The sequence below is a fragment of the Chaetura pelagica genome, unplaced genomic scaffold, assembly GCF_000747805.2.
Source record: "Chaetura pelagica isolate M959 unplaced genomic scaffold, ChaPel_1.0 scaffold285, whole genome shotgun sequence".
In the NCBI taxonomy this organism is placed as follows: domain Eukaryota; kingdom Metazoa; phylum Chordata; class Aves; order Apodiformes; family Apodidae; genus Chaetura; species Chaetura pelagica.
The window spans coordinates 28,920-42,646 of NW_009953481.1; the positions used below are offsets into that span (position 1 = coordinate 28,920).

The 13,727-nt window shown below is 46.6% G+C and overlaps 1 protein-coding gene across 1 annotated transcript in view; it reads left to right on the forward strand.

The window, feature by feature from the left end:
* Positions 1–13,727, forward strand: part of AMOTL1 (angiomotin like 1) — a 74,524-nt gene that overhangs the window by 16,360 nt on the left and 44,437 nt on the right. The window contains exon 2 of the mRNA XM_009998511.1: positions 10,987–11,133. Coding sequence (XP_009996813.1) covers positions 10,987–11,133 — 147 coding nt within the window. The remainder of the gene's footprint in view (positions 1–10,986; positions 11,134–13,727) is intronic.

Consider the following 13,727-nt stretch of genomic DNA (forward strand, 5'->3'; position numbering starts at 1 on the left):
AAAAAAAAAAAAGGCATGGAAAGAGGAGGAAAAAAAAGCCCCACGTGAATTTCGCTCGAATCCACCAGCCGGGCTCTGTGGTTCAGAGCTTTAAGCACAGGAAGGTGCCGCTGGTTCTTTTTCCTCTTTCGATGGAAAGAGGGTGTTGTGGTTTGGTTTTCTCTTTCCTGGTGCTGTGTGAGCGTCCCGGCAGCGGGGAGCAGCTCCCGGCACCGGGACACCGGGACACCGGGACACTGCCCGGGCACCGGGACACCGGGACGCTGCCCGGGCACCGCGTCCTGCCTGCTGAGGGGTCTGAAAGGCCCGACGGGCACCCCCTCCTCTGAGTTTTTATCTTTTTCTCTCTCTATATATATAAAATTAAACCTAAAAAGCTTTCTGAGAGAGGGGTGGCTGTGAGTATGAGGAGTTCCCTGGTGTTTCCTGCTCGCTATCAGGGCTATTCCTGCTCACAGGTCTGCATGGATATATATATATAATGATATATATTTAGATGTATATGTACAGTTTTAAGTCTCAGCTTGACAGGGTACTGGGCCATCTCGTATAAACTATAGTTCACCTAAAAAGCTTGGACTAGATAATCCTTGACTTCCCTTCCAACCTGGGATTCTGTGATTCTGATATATATAGAGATATATAAAATATATGGATACATGTTTTTATATTTACATATGCATACATAAAAATGACTACATAAATATTATATATAAAATAAAATACACTATATATGTATTTTATGTGTTTATATATAAAATTATGTAATTTTATGTATGTAGTCATTGCTAATAGACAGGAAAGCTCTTTAAAGGGTCTTATGAATACCTTATCAAGAAGTGTCAGGGTGGTGAGGGCAGAGAATATCAGGTGGGTGAGAGTCCCTAATAAAACCCTCTCTGGGGCTGGGTTGGGTGGGGCCACATCCTGCCCAGCCTTCCTCATCCCCAGCCCTGACTGGAGCAAGGGGCATGAAATCAGAAGGGGTTGTTTTAGTTTATTAAATAGAGAGGGATGTGCCCCCCAGTGCTGCTGGGGCTGAGCCCCCCAGTTTCCCCAGGCTATGTGGGAGGCTGGTGGGAGCTCCCCCATCACATGCATGTCTGTCCTTCTCTGTCCTGATACCCATCACTCCTCTTTGCTCTCTCCCAGCTTTTGGCAAGGGAGCTTTGCTTTCCCTTTACTTTCAGGAAGCACTTGGCTGTTGGAGGAGGGCAGCTTCAACCCAAACAAGCATGGCGCTGCCCCTCCAAATCCCCAGTGCCCACAGGATCAGTGGTTACCCACTTATTTTCCATTTCCGTGCACCTGGGGCATTGTGGATTGGCAAAGGGGCAATTCCTGGGGTCCTGCCCCACACAGCAATCTGGACCAAACCTGCTGTACGTTGGCATCCTGGAGGGAGGGGCTGATGTCCAGGGAGAGCTCCAGTGCTTCTCGCAAGAGCTCCTCTGCGGGGAAGCCTGGGACAGGCACAGCATTTCTGCAGGGGGTTTGCAGGGATCCCTGCAGCAGCTCCAGGAAGGGGGGGCGTCAGGCTCAGCTGCACTCTGGGGGTGCACATGGGGGTTTCAGGGTGACATGGAGATATTTCTGCTGACCACTGCAGCTTTCCTTCGGGAAATGAAAGCCTCCTGGTCCCCAGTGCCATTTTTTTAAACTCTGATAGGTGCGTATCTCTCTTTAAAGGCCAGATCTTGTGTAAGTGTTGTTTGGTGCTAAGGTGAAGGTACATGCCTTGTGCAGCCTCCATGTTCTGGAAACCATTAGGAGGAGGTCGGCTGCCTGCTCGCGTTTTCACACAGAGACTATCTGCTAATGGAATAGTCCCAATGGAAACTTTAGTGCTCAGGAATATTTTGTGGATTTGGGAAAAATCCCAGGAGGATTTTTGGTTTCATACAGCAATTGCTTTTTTGGCAGCTTTGGGATAGATGTGATCTGGTTCCCTTTTGTGTCCTCAATTTTTAAATTGAGCAGCCTTGCCTTTGGCTCAGGGCAGAAGCAGAACTAGATGAAAATAAATAGAAAATGACAGTAATAACAGCAAGAATAACATCAGCTCTGTGAAAAAATAGTTAGGCCCACTTTTCAATTGAAATGTTGCATTTAGGAAGTGTGTCTGTTCTTTCTTGGTCCTTTAAGTGACTTTTTCAGTAGCTGGGATGCTGCTGTGGCTGTAAATCTGGAGAAGCTGGTGAAATAGCTCGGGATTTGGACCAATGAGTTTTGCCTCACAGTGAGGTGTGTCCCATGTGCAGCAGCAGGTCCTGCAGCATTTGCTGGCTCTCAGTGGCCTTGCCCAGCCCGTGTTCCCCCCCACAGCCCGTGGCCATGTCCTTCCCCATGTGTGTTTCTACCACATCCTGAAGTTGTGGCAGGTCCTTGCATGCACCAGCTGATGATGGTAGACATGCATCGAGGCAGAGCCCTTCAAGGAGCAGCAATGCCACATCTCAGAAAAACAGCCTGGGATTAAATAATTGAACAATACTTGAGATTCTCATTTGCTCTGACCATATTGGGTAGCACAAATCTAAATAAATGTGCTTTAGACAACAGCAAGTCCAGTGATCAAGGCTCAGACTGGAAAATAATGACATTAATTTATTAATTTAATTTAATGAATAATCTAATGAATTAAAATGCTTTTAGTGGAATTCAGTCTCCATTGAAGATGTAAACCAACTAAAGTAATTAAAAAACTTATTCCTCTGCCCTCCCTCCTTGATCTGTATACTGTGAGCAGATATTTCAGTGAAGTCCCTGCCAGGCCAGGGGATGACACATGGATCCCCTGAGGTGCCTGGAGGGCAGGAGGCACCTGGGTCCCCCTCAGGGACCTGTTCTGGGCACCTGTGTTCCACAGAGGGAGGGAGGCACTTCTTGTGGGGACTCCCCCTGAGGATGTCTACTTGGGGTGGACAGAGGGTCCCTGTCAGTGACATGTCCTGTCCCCTGGGACCTGTGACATGCATCATTTCTAGGCCATTTTTAAGGTGGTGGCTCCACACTGCCAGCTGGTACCAAGATTTTCCCTGATCTAAATGTGAGCTCAGCCATCTGGGAGCAGGATCTAAAGGCAATTATCTTGTTAGCACTTATGTGTATAATACCTTTATTGAACTTTTGCATTTTAAAAGTGGCTGAATATAAATTGCATGTAATGATTTCATAATGAAAGACTCATAATTTTAATATGTATTCCAGTGGGAAGAACATTTAATTTCTTTTTCCTTCAGACGTGACACTTAGGGTAAGAATAATGCAAAGGCTCTGCTCAGTGCAGGGCTGCCATAAGCAGGTCTTAACATGGATCAAATGAAGCACTGTGGATCCTTAGCCTGTGGTTTGTTGCCTGTGTTAGAAAAAAAAAGAAAAAGGAAAAGCTCTGGAAATCTGAAGTTCCATACGATAGGGTTCAATGCCTGCATTTTCAGTTAGAGAGTACTGTACAGTCTTTGTACTATTTTTGTTCTGTCCTTATCCCGGGCTCCTTTGTACGCTGCAAGTTTGTGGGAATGACTCAGGGAGAAAGCTATTTAACCTAAAGGACACCACTGACAAAAAGAAAAATAAATAGATAAAGAGCCATGTCAGTGGCTGTGAGCAGGAAACGAGAAGAACATTTGTGTGAATCAGAGGATGAGGGTCCCAAAACTGCTTCCAAATGGAGTGAAAAAAAATAACTAATCCTTTTCTTCAGATGATGTTTATTCAATTCAAGAAGGGAGTTTTATAATGTGGTTGCTCAAAGTAACGAGGAACTAGACTTAACGATCCGTAGTCCTAGGTCCTATTTCACTTCTGGTTAATTAATGGAAGAGCTTAAATATCTGAGTGACACGGATCATGTCAGTGCTTTTCTGTAATGTGATCATTTTTAAAAGCACTAAGTTAACAGCAAAGTTAATCATAGCTTAGGCTCCTGCCTTGTGTGTATTATCTGTGTGTTGTAGCTGGTTGATGTGTGATTTCTTTTTTTTTCCCCCAGTGGAAAAAAAATTCCTTACCTAAGACATTGCATAATGAATTTTTATCTTGGAGATTTTGTATGGCTCGGAAATCAGAATTTATGGTGTAGAGAAAATGTCTGCAGACTCTTTGCTGTGCTGACAAGTGATGTGGCTGTAGCAGAAGCGATGTCTCACTCTTGAGCTCCATGTCAGCCTTTGTATTTCACTCTTTTATGGAGAGTTTTCGCCCTTACTTGTAGCTCTGAATAATACTTACCTTTTATCTTGGAGCAGCAGCACTGACATGAGTCATTTTTGTGCCACTGGCACTTTGATCAAAGTAGAAATTTCAATTATTGATTCAATTTTTGGAATAAATTCAGGCTGGCTGCATATTGTAGAGTCAATATTATAGCTGCAGAGGCACATTTATAGCTTATAATATAGAGAGACCTTAAAAATGCACGTTTGTGCAAAACCTGGTGCAGCCACCTAAGGAACAATGTTGCTTTCTCTGTTGGGTTGATGCCCAGGTAACTGCTCAGTGCCTGGAGCTGTGATGAAAATACTGTGGCTGCGTCCTGCCCCTCCTCCAGGAGCAAGCCTGGGAAGGGGGAAGAAAACTATGTATTATTCTAAAGTTATAAAACCCGTAACCATCTGAGATGAAAGAGCTGTGAGGGGCACCGTTTGCCCCCACACACCCACACACCTGATTTCCATAGGGAAGGTGGAGAGGCACGGGCATCTGTGGGGGATCTCCCGGGCAGGCAGACTTGGCTCCGCTCTTTCCACTCTCCATCTGATCTCATTCCAAGTTCGGGAGCTGCTTTCAAGGCGCCTTTGCTTTGGTTTCCTTTTAGCTTTTTTTCTTGTTCGCGTTGGTTTTTGCTGAGGGGAAGTGTATATGGAAATAAGCGTGTGAGGCAGAAGTTTCACAGAAAGTGTTCATCCTTGTAGGCAGTTAAATTTGGGTGTGTTAGCACAATTCCTTGGGAGAGATGGGATTTGGCTGCCTCCATCGCCTTTTCTCATTACTCTTGCTAGTGCTTTCTTGGATGAGGCACTTTTTGGAGAGTGAAATGACGGTACCCGAGCTGGGAGATGCCAGGAGCTCTTCTTGAACAAGAGAGTAGCCCAGTGTGGATTCTGGTTCTAATACTGGGATGGGGATTTCTTTCTCCAGAACAGGGAACTGTGGAGGGGAGAGTTGGTCTGGTGAATCCTGCCAGGCACATGGGTGAGGCTTCTCCTGGCTCAGATGTGGTAGATCCCCAGCTTTCATGAGGGAAATGAGAGGTGTTGCTGGCTCACATCTGTTGTGCATTATGTGGGTTGGATTTCTGTCCTGCAAGATGTTGCACTGCTCCCATTAAAACAATAATGATGCTTGTTCAGTCCTTGCAGGGCTCAGGAACCCTGGCAGCAGATGTGAGGTTCCCAAGAATTATGGGTAGCAGGGATGAGTTGGCCACACCACAAGTGATCTAGAAAACTTGCACATCAACAGAGCAACTGCAGATGGGAAATGATTGCCAGGGTCTGACTGAGCCCCTGCACTTCTTTGGAGCTGGGGCTGCAGAGGAGTCCCAGCAGCACTGGAGGAGAGCTGCTGGAGGTACCAAGAGCATCCTTTGGAACGCTGTTGGAACTGGTGTCTCTACTTTTTGTACCTAAACCAAGGAATGGGACGCATGAGTTTTGTTTTTTTTCTGAGCCAAATAGAACTCAGATCTTCCTCCAGGCCTTGGGAGAGTGACATGGCTGTGTGGCGGGGCTACAGCAGTCCTCCCTGTTGGAACTTGGCTGGTGCTTTGGAGAGAAACCAAGGTTCGTGGCCAGGATGCACATGGAGGGGACGTCCAAGCTCCATGGAAGGTCCCTGCACTCATTGGAAGGACTGATAGGTTCACCATGGGGAATTCATGGCACAGCCTCTGGGCAGCCTCTGGGACCCTGGAGCACTTTGACCGTCTTTTCATTATTTCCCTTAAATAATTTTATTTCTTCTTCTTGTTGACCCAAGATTTTTATGCAGTAACTGAGGAGGGAAAGTGTTTTAAATGTGTAATAGGGAATTTATACTCCTCTGTAGCTTGGCTATGAGACAGAAGGAAAGACATGGGCTTGGAAACGATGTCATTTTTGTTCTGTCATTTTTGGACCTCCCTTGCAAACCATGACAGAGTTTATAGGAAAGTGTAAAGCCACCTTACTTACTTTTTAATTTCAGATGATTGCTTTGGATGGTATTTGAAATGCCTCAGTCTCTTTTGAGCCACTCGGTCAGCAGGGTACAGATTGGCAGAGGAGTTTTTGGAGGACAACTCTGTGTTTTTGTTTGGCTGGCTGGCTTTTGGGTGGCAGAAGAGGAGCTGGTACACACTTGCCATGTGGGCAGTGGGGTGTGATGCAGAAACTCATCCCCTGGGTGTTGCTTCAAGCTGTTGCCTCTGAATAGCAGCAAACTGTCTTAGCACAATGGGGATTTTTTTGAGTTTGACTGAAGACAAGAGTGGTAGTACAGTCTAGCTGTAAGAAAACCATCTTCTTTTTTTTTCTTTTTTTTTCTTTTTTTTTTAGGAGGAAATTTGCTTATTGGGGTTGCTGTTATTGATGTGAAAACGTGGCTTTCCTGTAATGTTGCAGCAGTGAGCTTCCTGTGAGGTTTTTCTTTAGATCCTTTTCAAACCAGACTGAAACCACATCAGAAACTGGAAATATTTAAGCATTACTCCTCTGTCTCTGGGTCCTTGCTGACTGTCTGGTGTTAATCTTAGCAAGTGATTCACTGAAATTGTTTTGAGTCTTCACATCAGTTGTGCTGCTGTGAAGTAACCCTCTAGGATAATATGTTTGCTTCTGGATAATGCATGTTTATTTTAATTAAAATGAAAAAAAAAAAAAAAAGGAAAACAAATAATTAGTGTCAGACAGTCACTTAGATGGAGAGAGACAGTAGAGATGCAGAAATGAAGACCTGGAGCACCTGATCAATTCAGCAAGGACTGAAGCCTGCCAGCAGAATGATCACGTGTTACAGTGTTGGCTGTAAGAGGCACCAGACATGTGGCAAGTGAAGAGGCGCTGTCTGTGGACTGGGCTGTATCCTGGCATGCTGAGGGCACGAGGGCTTGCCTGGCTTTGGGGTGGGGGACAGCACAGCTGGTAGCTGCCATGGGCACCTACAGAGGTGTTGGGGTCAACAGGCAGCTTGGCAGCAGTAGCAATAAAACATGGGGCAGCAGGCATGGTTTGTGGCTTAGGATGTTTGGTCTGGATGTGGGTAGAAAACCCCTTCCTGGGGACACAGCCTTGGAGGGGTCATCCTAGGTTTCTATCCTAGGTTGCCCTCAATTGCCTATCAGCTGCTTACCCATTGCAACTGGGCACCACTGCTCTGGCACCAGGATTCACTTTTAGGAATGGAAATTGCTTTTTTGGTGAGCATTGTAAAAGAACAGGGAGGTCTGGGGAAGGAATGGGTGCCTGAGCACTGGAAGGATGCCTTACACCCCAGCAGGGCTGGGTGTAGCAAACCCTTTCTCTCCAGAGAGGGGAAGGCTCCAGTAACAGCAAGAGGAGAAAGAAACTTCCTCTTGTGCCTTGCTCCAAATGGCTTGTGGGGCTTCACTAACTTTCAACTTGGTGTGTTATTGCCCCTGAACTGAATTGCAGCTGCGTGACAAGCACTGATCTTTCATCAGCTGTTACCTGTTTCACACATAAATTGGCTTCCTGCACCACGTACAGCTGGCATTTTATTAAAACATACCATGAATGAACAGAAAACATTGTTGCATAGTTTTTAACACCGTTAAACATCATTACATCAGTTTATGATGATAAAATATCACCATAGGTACAGCAAAATGGAATGGTCTCTGCTGGGATAGCAGCTACTTGATTTCAACTCCAATATAACAGAGATCAGCATCTGAGCACTTTGGCAATGCCTGGTCCTAGCAATCCTGATTTTAGTAGGGTATTGCATTGCCATGACCACAGCTCCCAAAAACAAGTGGTTAGGTGAGAATATCTACTCTCATTACAGAAAAAAGCATGAGTCTTTAAGCTTAAATTTTTATCTTGGAAAATTTGAAACCATGTCCCAAAGGTGCCTGCAGACTGAGAGCACAGGAGGCGAGTGACCAGTTCTGCTAACAGGTCTATTTCTTTTAATTTCTGTTTGATGAGTGGTGAGGCCAAGGTGGTACTTGCTGGCTTTTCAGGTCACCTGTAGTGCTTGAAACCATTTGACTTCCTTGGGTGTGCAGATTTTATATTTTTTACCCCAGTTCACTTTTTTATTCATAAAACAATCCTGCGCTGAAAACTCTCTTGTTCCGCACAGAATTCCTGATTCCAAGGCAGGACCATGTGTGGAGCAGCAGCAAAGGGTGTCCTTAGTGTTACTCTTTACCAGCATAGGGTAATAAGTTTGGAAATTAGGCTTCTTGAGATTTTTTGGAATCTGTGTCAGCATCAGCACAAATTCCAGAGCAGTCTACCATGCTTATTTTCACAAAGATCTACTTAGATCTACACAAGTGAGCAATCTTTCCCTCTTGCTCTCTAAATATAGATGACTGTCATACACATTCATGCATAATATGAATGGTAAAGTGATGAATTAATTAACATTTTGCAGAAATGTCTATTTCCTCTCCTCTGGGCACAGAAGAAAATACTATCTGCATCTTCATGCCAGTAGAGAGGACAGGATGGATATTTCACCCCCAGTGCCCCTGGCTACCCATTCAGGGCAGTGGGGTTAATGATGATCTGTATGTAAGGAGAGCAAAGTAACCTCCTTGTGTGATATATCATAGAATGGTTTGGGCTGGAGGGGACCTTAAAGACCAACTAGTTCCAACCCCTTCTCTATGGGCAGGGACACCTCCCACTAGACCACGTTGCTCAAAGCCCCATCCAGCCTGGCCTTGAACACTTCCAGGGAGGAGGCATCCACAGCTTCCCTGGGCAACCTGTGCCAGGGTCTCACCACCTTCGCACTAAAGAATTTCTTCCTAATGTCTAACCTAAATCTCCCCTCTTCCAGTTTAAAGCCATTACCCCTTGTCCTCTCACTACAAGCCCTTGTAAAAAGTCACTCCCCAGCTTTCCTGTAGCCCCTTCAGGCAGTGGAAGGTGCTATAAGGTCTCCCCGGAGCCTTCTCTTCTCCAGGCTGAACAGCCCCAACTCTCTCAGCCCATCTTCATAGCAGAGGTGCTCCAGCCCTCTTATCATCTTCATGGCCCTTCTCTGGACTCACTCCAAATGCGATATGTCCTTTCAGTGTTGAGGGCAAATATGCTCACTGGCATACCTGGCAATGAGCATGCAGTCAGCTGAGCACAAACCAAGTGGTCAGGATTAATAAATCTGGATCACCTATGGCTGCTGGTTTTTCCCACAGAGGAAGGTGCTTGTGGTCCCTGTGCTCATGGACTTCCTGGCCCGTTAGGATACGCAGGTGCTTCAGTGAGACAGATGGATGCACCACTGGTGTCACTGCAAGCCCTCCACTTCCTGCTCAGGTGCTGGAGGTCAATGGCCATTCCTTTATTCTAAAACCTATTGCAACTGGTGGTGTAAATGGACAGTGATTCTGCTGCACCAGAGTACCTGGAAACAAGAGATGCTCACCTCCAAGGTTTGGACCTCAAAGAGCCTTCTCTTTACAAAAATGAGGTAGTGCTCAAAAAAACAAATGGGAAGTAGAAAGTAATAGAATCATAGAACAGCTCAGGTTGGAATGGACTTCAAAAGATCACTTGGTTAAGTCTTTTGTAGGAAGGGGAACCTAGATGAAGTTATCCAGCACCCTGTCCAATTGCCTCTGGAAAATCTCCAGTGATAGGGACTCTACCATGTCACTGAGGAGGTTGTTCCAGTGAATGATTGTTCTCACTGTAAAGGATTTATTTCTTATATCAAGACAAAATCTCTCTTAGTGCAACTTGCACCCTCTGTCTTCTCCATGTAACTTCTAGTGAAGAGACAGCCTCTGTCCTCTTCGTAGTGACCCTTTAAGCACTGGAAGACTATGATGAGGTGTTTCCCCAAGCCTTCTTTTCTCCAGGGAGAAAAGACCTAACTCCTTCAGTCTTTCCTCATATGGCAGGTTCTAGAGCCCTTTGATCATCTTCCTGGCCCTCACTTGGCACCCCTCTGGGCTGTCTGTGTCTTCCTTGAAATGTGGGGTCAAGCCAATGTCATTCCTGGCTTAACACTGCTGTGATACATTTTGTATGAGCTTGTTAAAACAATCACTGCTGGAGAAAGCTGCCCCTGGGAGCAGATCTAGGATGAGCCTTGTTGCTTTGCCAGGAGATCTTGTTCCTTGTGAAAGGGGCTGGGGGACTAGTGCAACTGTTGACATCTGTGGGATGCTGGGGTTTGGGCATGTGGCTCCTGTGCAGTCTGTGGGACAGATTCCCATGGCCTCCAGCTACAGCCTCTCCTTACCATATTAAGAACATCTGGACAAAGAGATTTATAAACTCTCTCCCCTGATAGCGTTGTCTGTGTTTTATGTTTCAGTAATTTTCTGTTACTGAACTATTATCCATCAGTGGACTTTGTGGTAAAGCCTTTCCCAGGCTATTGAATGTGTGGCTGGGTCCTCACCTATCCTTCTTTCCTTCTTTTTAGCCCCCTCTTTCAGTTTTATGCTGGCTCTCTCAGCCCCATGTCCCAGGGCTGTGCCTTGGTTTGAGAGCTTGACACTGTCAGTTCTTACAAGCCAATCTGTGCCAACTTTGCTTTGTAGCTGGTCTGGGGACCTCAAAGGCCAGGCTGGGTTGATGCATGAAACAGCACTGATGCTGCTTCTTGTTCCTCACAGCTAATGTATTATTTGGGTGGTGAGGACAGCAGAGGTAGTTGGCTCAGTGGCCTCAGCAGCGCTTTTCAGGTACCTCACCATGCTCAAGAAACCTTTTTAGACTTCTGTCACAAGTCATGGCTTTATATTTTGTCATTCAAGAGGTCTATTTACTGACATCCCATGCTTCTTTCTTGCAGGCTCCACATCTGTTTGTTACAAGCCCACTAGCCCAGTCCAGGTACTGGAAGACACTGGCTTTCTTTACCAGGATCACCAGTTGTTTGCTGGCAGGCATGAAGTTTCTCCGCTGACAGCTGAAGTGATCAGTGCCAAAGAAAAAGCTGGTAAGTGCATCACATTCAGAGTTGAAGGCCAGCTTCTCAGCAGAGTCAAAAGGGAGTTACCTTTGACTTGAGTGTTGTGACCACCATCATTTGTCACCTGTGCTTGTGGAGGACACAGTGTTTCTGCTTGTTCTTCAGGACATGGCTGCTCTTCTCTGCACAGCTGGACCGAGGTCCATAGCTTTTTGCCAATGGAGCAGAACCACAGGCACCCTGTGAAAGGCTCACTGTTGGTCAATCCTTTTGGACCTCAGTAAAAGGCAACTAAGTACATCTCCCAGATATGAAGATGCTAAAAGATGAGTAGCACAGAGGTGAAAATCCTTCTGATGTATGATAAAGAGCCGCCTTGACTGTGTCACATTGGCTTTATCCACTCAGGCTTGTCTCAGGAGTAGTCTAGAAACATCAGCTATGAGCTTCCTGGTGTGTTAGGGTGCCTTTTATTTCATGTCTGCAAAAATGTGCAGTATGGTGAGGCTTCTGTGCACTGCAAGCACATGAATAAAGCATAAAGAGTCTGCTGTCACCAGGGACATACAAAGTAGATGGATACTTGGCTGTTGTGCAGACAGGTAGATGGAGGTGTGTGTGTCTGTGCATCTTGCTGGCTCAAACTCTGGTCTGAGGAGCTGACAGACCCTCTGACAGCTGCCAGGCCAGGCTGCAACCCCAGCTAGTCAGGCTGGCAGGCAGATAACATTGTCTCAGGGGAAGCTGAAGTGTGCTTTGTAGGGCAGGAGTGGAGTGAAACAGCCTGGGAATCTTCTCTCTCCCTTGAGCCCCACAATCATCTTTAAGGCTTTGCCACAGAAATGTTAGTGGAAATGACCTGTTCTCGTAGTCAGGAGTCAAAGGCTTTTCTTCCTCTGGGTTGTATGTAAATTATCCCACAGTGTGTGCAGTAACTGATGAAACCTTAGGGAAATACCAGACCTCAAGAGAAAGTTTTCTTTTTAACTACTTTCAAATGCCAAAAATGAATGTAAGTCCTTCTGAAGAATTCCTCTGAGAATTGGAAACAGCAGGAGAGAAAGTTGCCAAGAATGACCTCAAAAAACTGAACTGAAAACAGCATCTCCTTCTTCCCTAGGGACGTGGGAGGACTCTGTCCAGAGCTGCTGGCTTATTCTCTCTTTTATCCTCACTGGGGTCTTTCAGGAGCACCCCTCTGGGCTCAGACACTGGTCAGGCCACTGTCTTGCACCACTTTTGGGATGGGTGCAAGAGGAGGGCTCCAGGAGGGAAAGATCTGGATCCTAACCTCCCGGCTGTGGTTATATACCTTTATAGAATCATAGAATGCCAGGTTGGAAGGGGCCTCAAGGATGATCTGGTCTAACCTTTCTAGGTACTGCTGTCGTTTATATGAGATGGATCACCACCCTGTCAAGCTGAGACTTAAAACTGTCCAATGGGGGGGAATCTACCACTTCCCTCAGGAGACCATTCCAATGTTTAGTGGTCCTCATGGTGAAAAATTTACCTCTAGTGTCCAGTTGGAATCTCCCCAGGAGCAACTTGTGCCCATTACCCCTTATCTTTTCCATATCACTCTTTGTAAATAAGGAGTCTCTATCTTCTTTGTAGCCACCCTTTAAATACTGGAACATGATAATAAGGTCTCGCCAAAACCTTCTTTTCTCCAGGCTGAACAAACCCAGCTTTCTTAGCCTCTCCTCATATGGAAGGTCCTCCAGTCTTCTGATCATCCTGTGGCCCTTCTCTGGACCCTCCCCAGCCTGTCCCATCCTTTTTGTAGAGCAGGGACCAAAACTGAACACAGTGCTCCAGGTGGGGTCTGACAGGTGCTGAGTAAAGCAGGATGATGACTTCTTTATGATGATGTCTGTGATGTAGCCCAGCATCCTGTTGGCTTTCTTTGCTGCTGCAACACACTGTTCAATTCTTTTGAGCCTGTTATCCACCAAGACTCCCAGGTCTCTTTCCACAGGGCTGCTCTCCAGCCAGGTGGATCCCAGTCTGAACTGTGCTCCTGGATTAAATGTTCCCAGATGAAAGACCTTACAGTACTCCCCATTGAGCTTCATAAGGTTCCTGCTAGCCCACTTGTCCAGCCTGTCTAGGTCATCCTGGAGGGTGACTCTCCCTCCTGCAGTGTCAGCCTGTCCAGTCATCTTGGTGTTGTCAGCAAACTTCACCAGGCGCTCTTGATCCCAACATCCAGGTCACTTATGAAGATGTTAAACAGCATTGAGCCCAATATGGATCCCTGGGGGACCCCACTTGTGACTGGTTGCCAGTTCGAGGAGGAACTATGGGGCACATGGGGAATATGGAGGAGAGGGGATAGGGAGAGGATAGGAATATGTTTTTAGGGGTCACTGCAGACAGAATTAGGGATGAACCGGGGTGGGAGGGCGAGCAGGAGGCAGTGCCCTCCCTGCTCCCACTGCTTCCAGCCATACCCCCTGTGTTGGCAGGGGCCCTGGTCAGGGCAGAGCCCCAGGGCAGCACTCTGGGTGTGGGTCACAGCAGTGGGGTGCAGGAGGAGCCAGGGGCGAGGGGCAGAACTGGCCCTTCCACGCCGCAGAGTTAACGGGACCTCTCTCTCTCCCTGCCCAGCCGAGGAG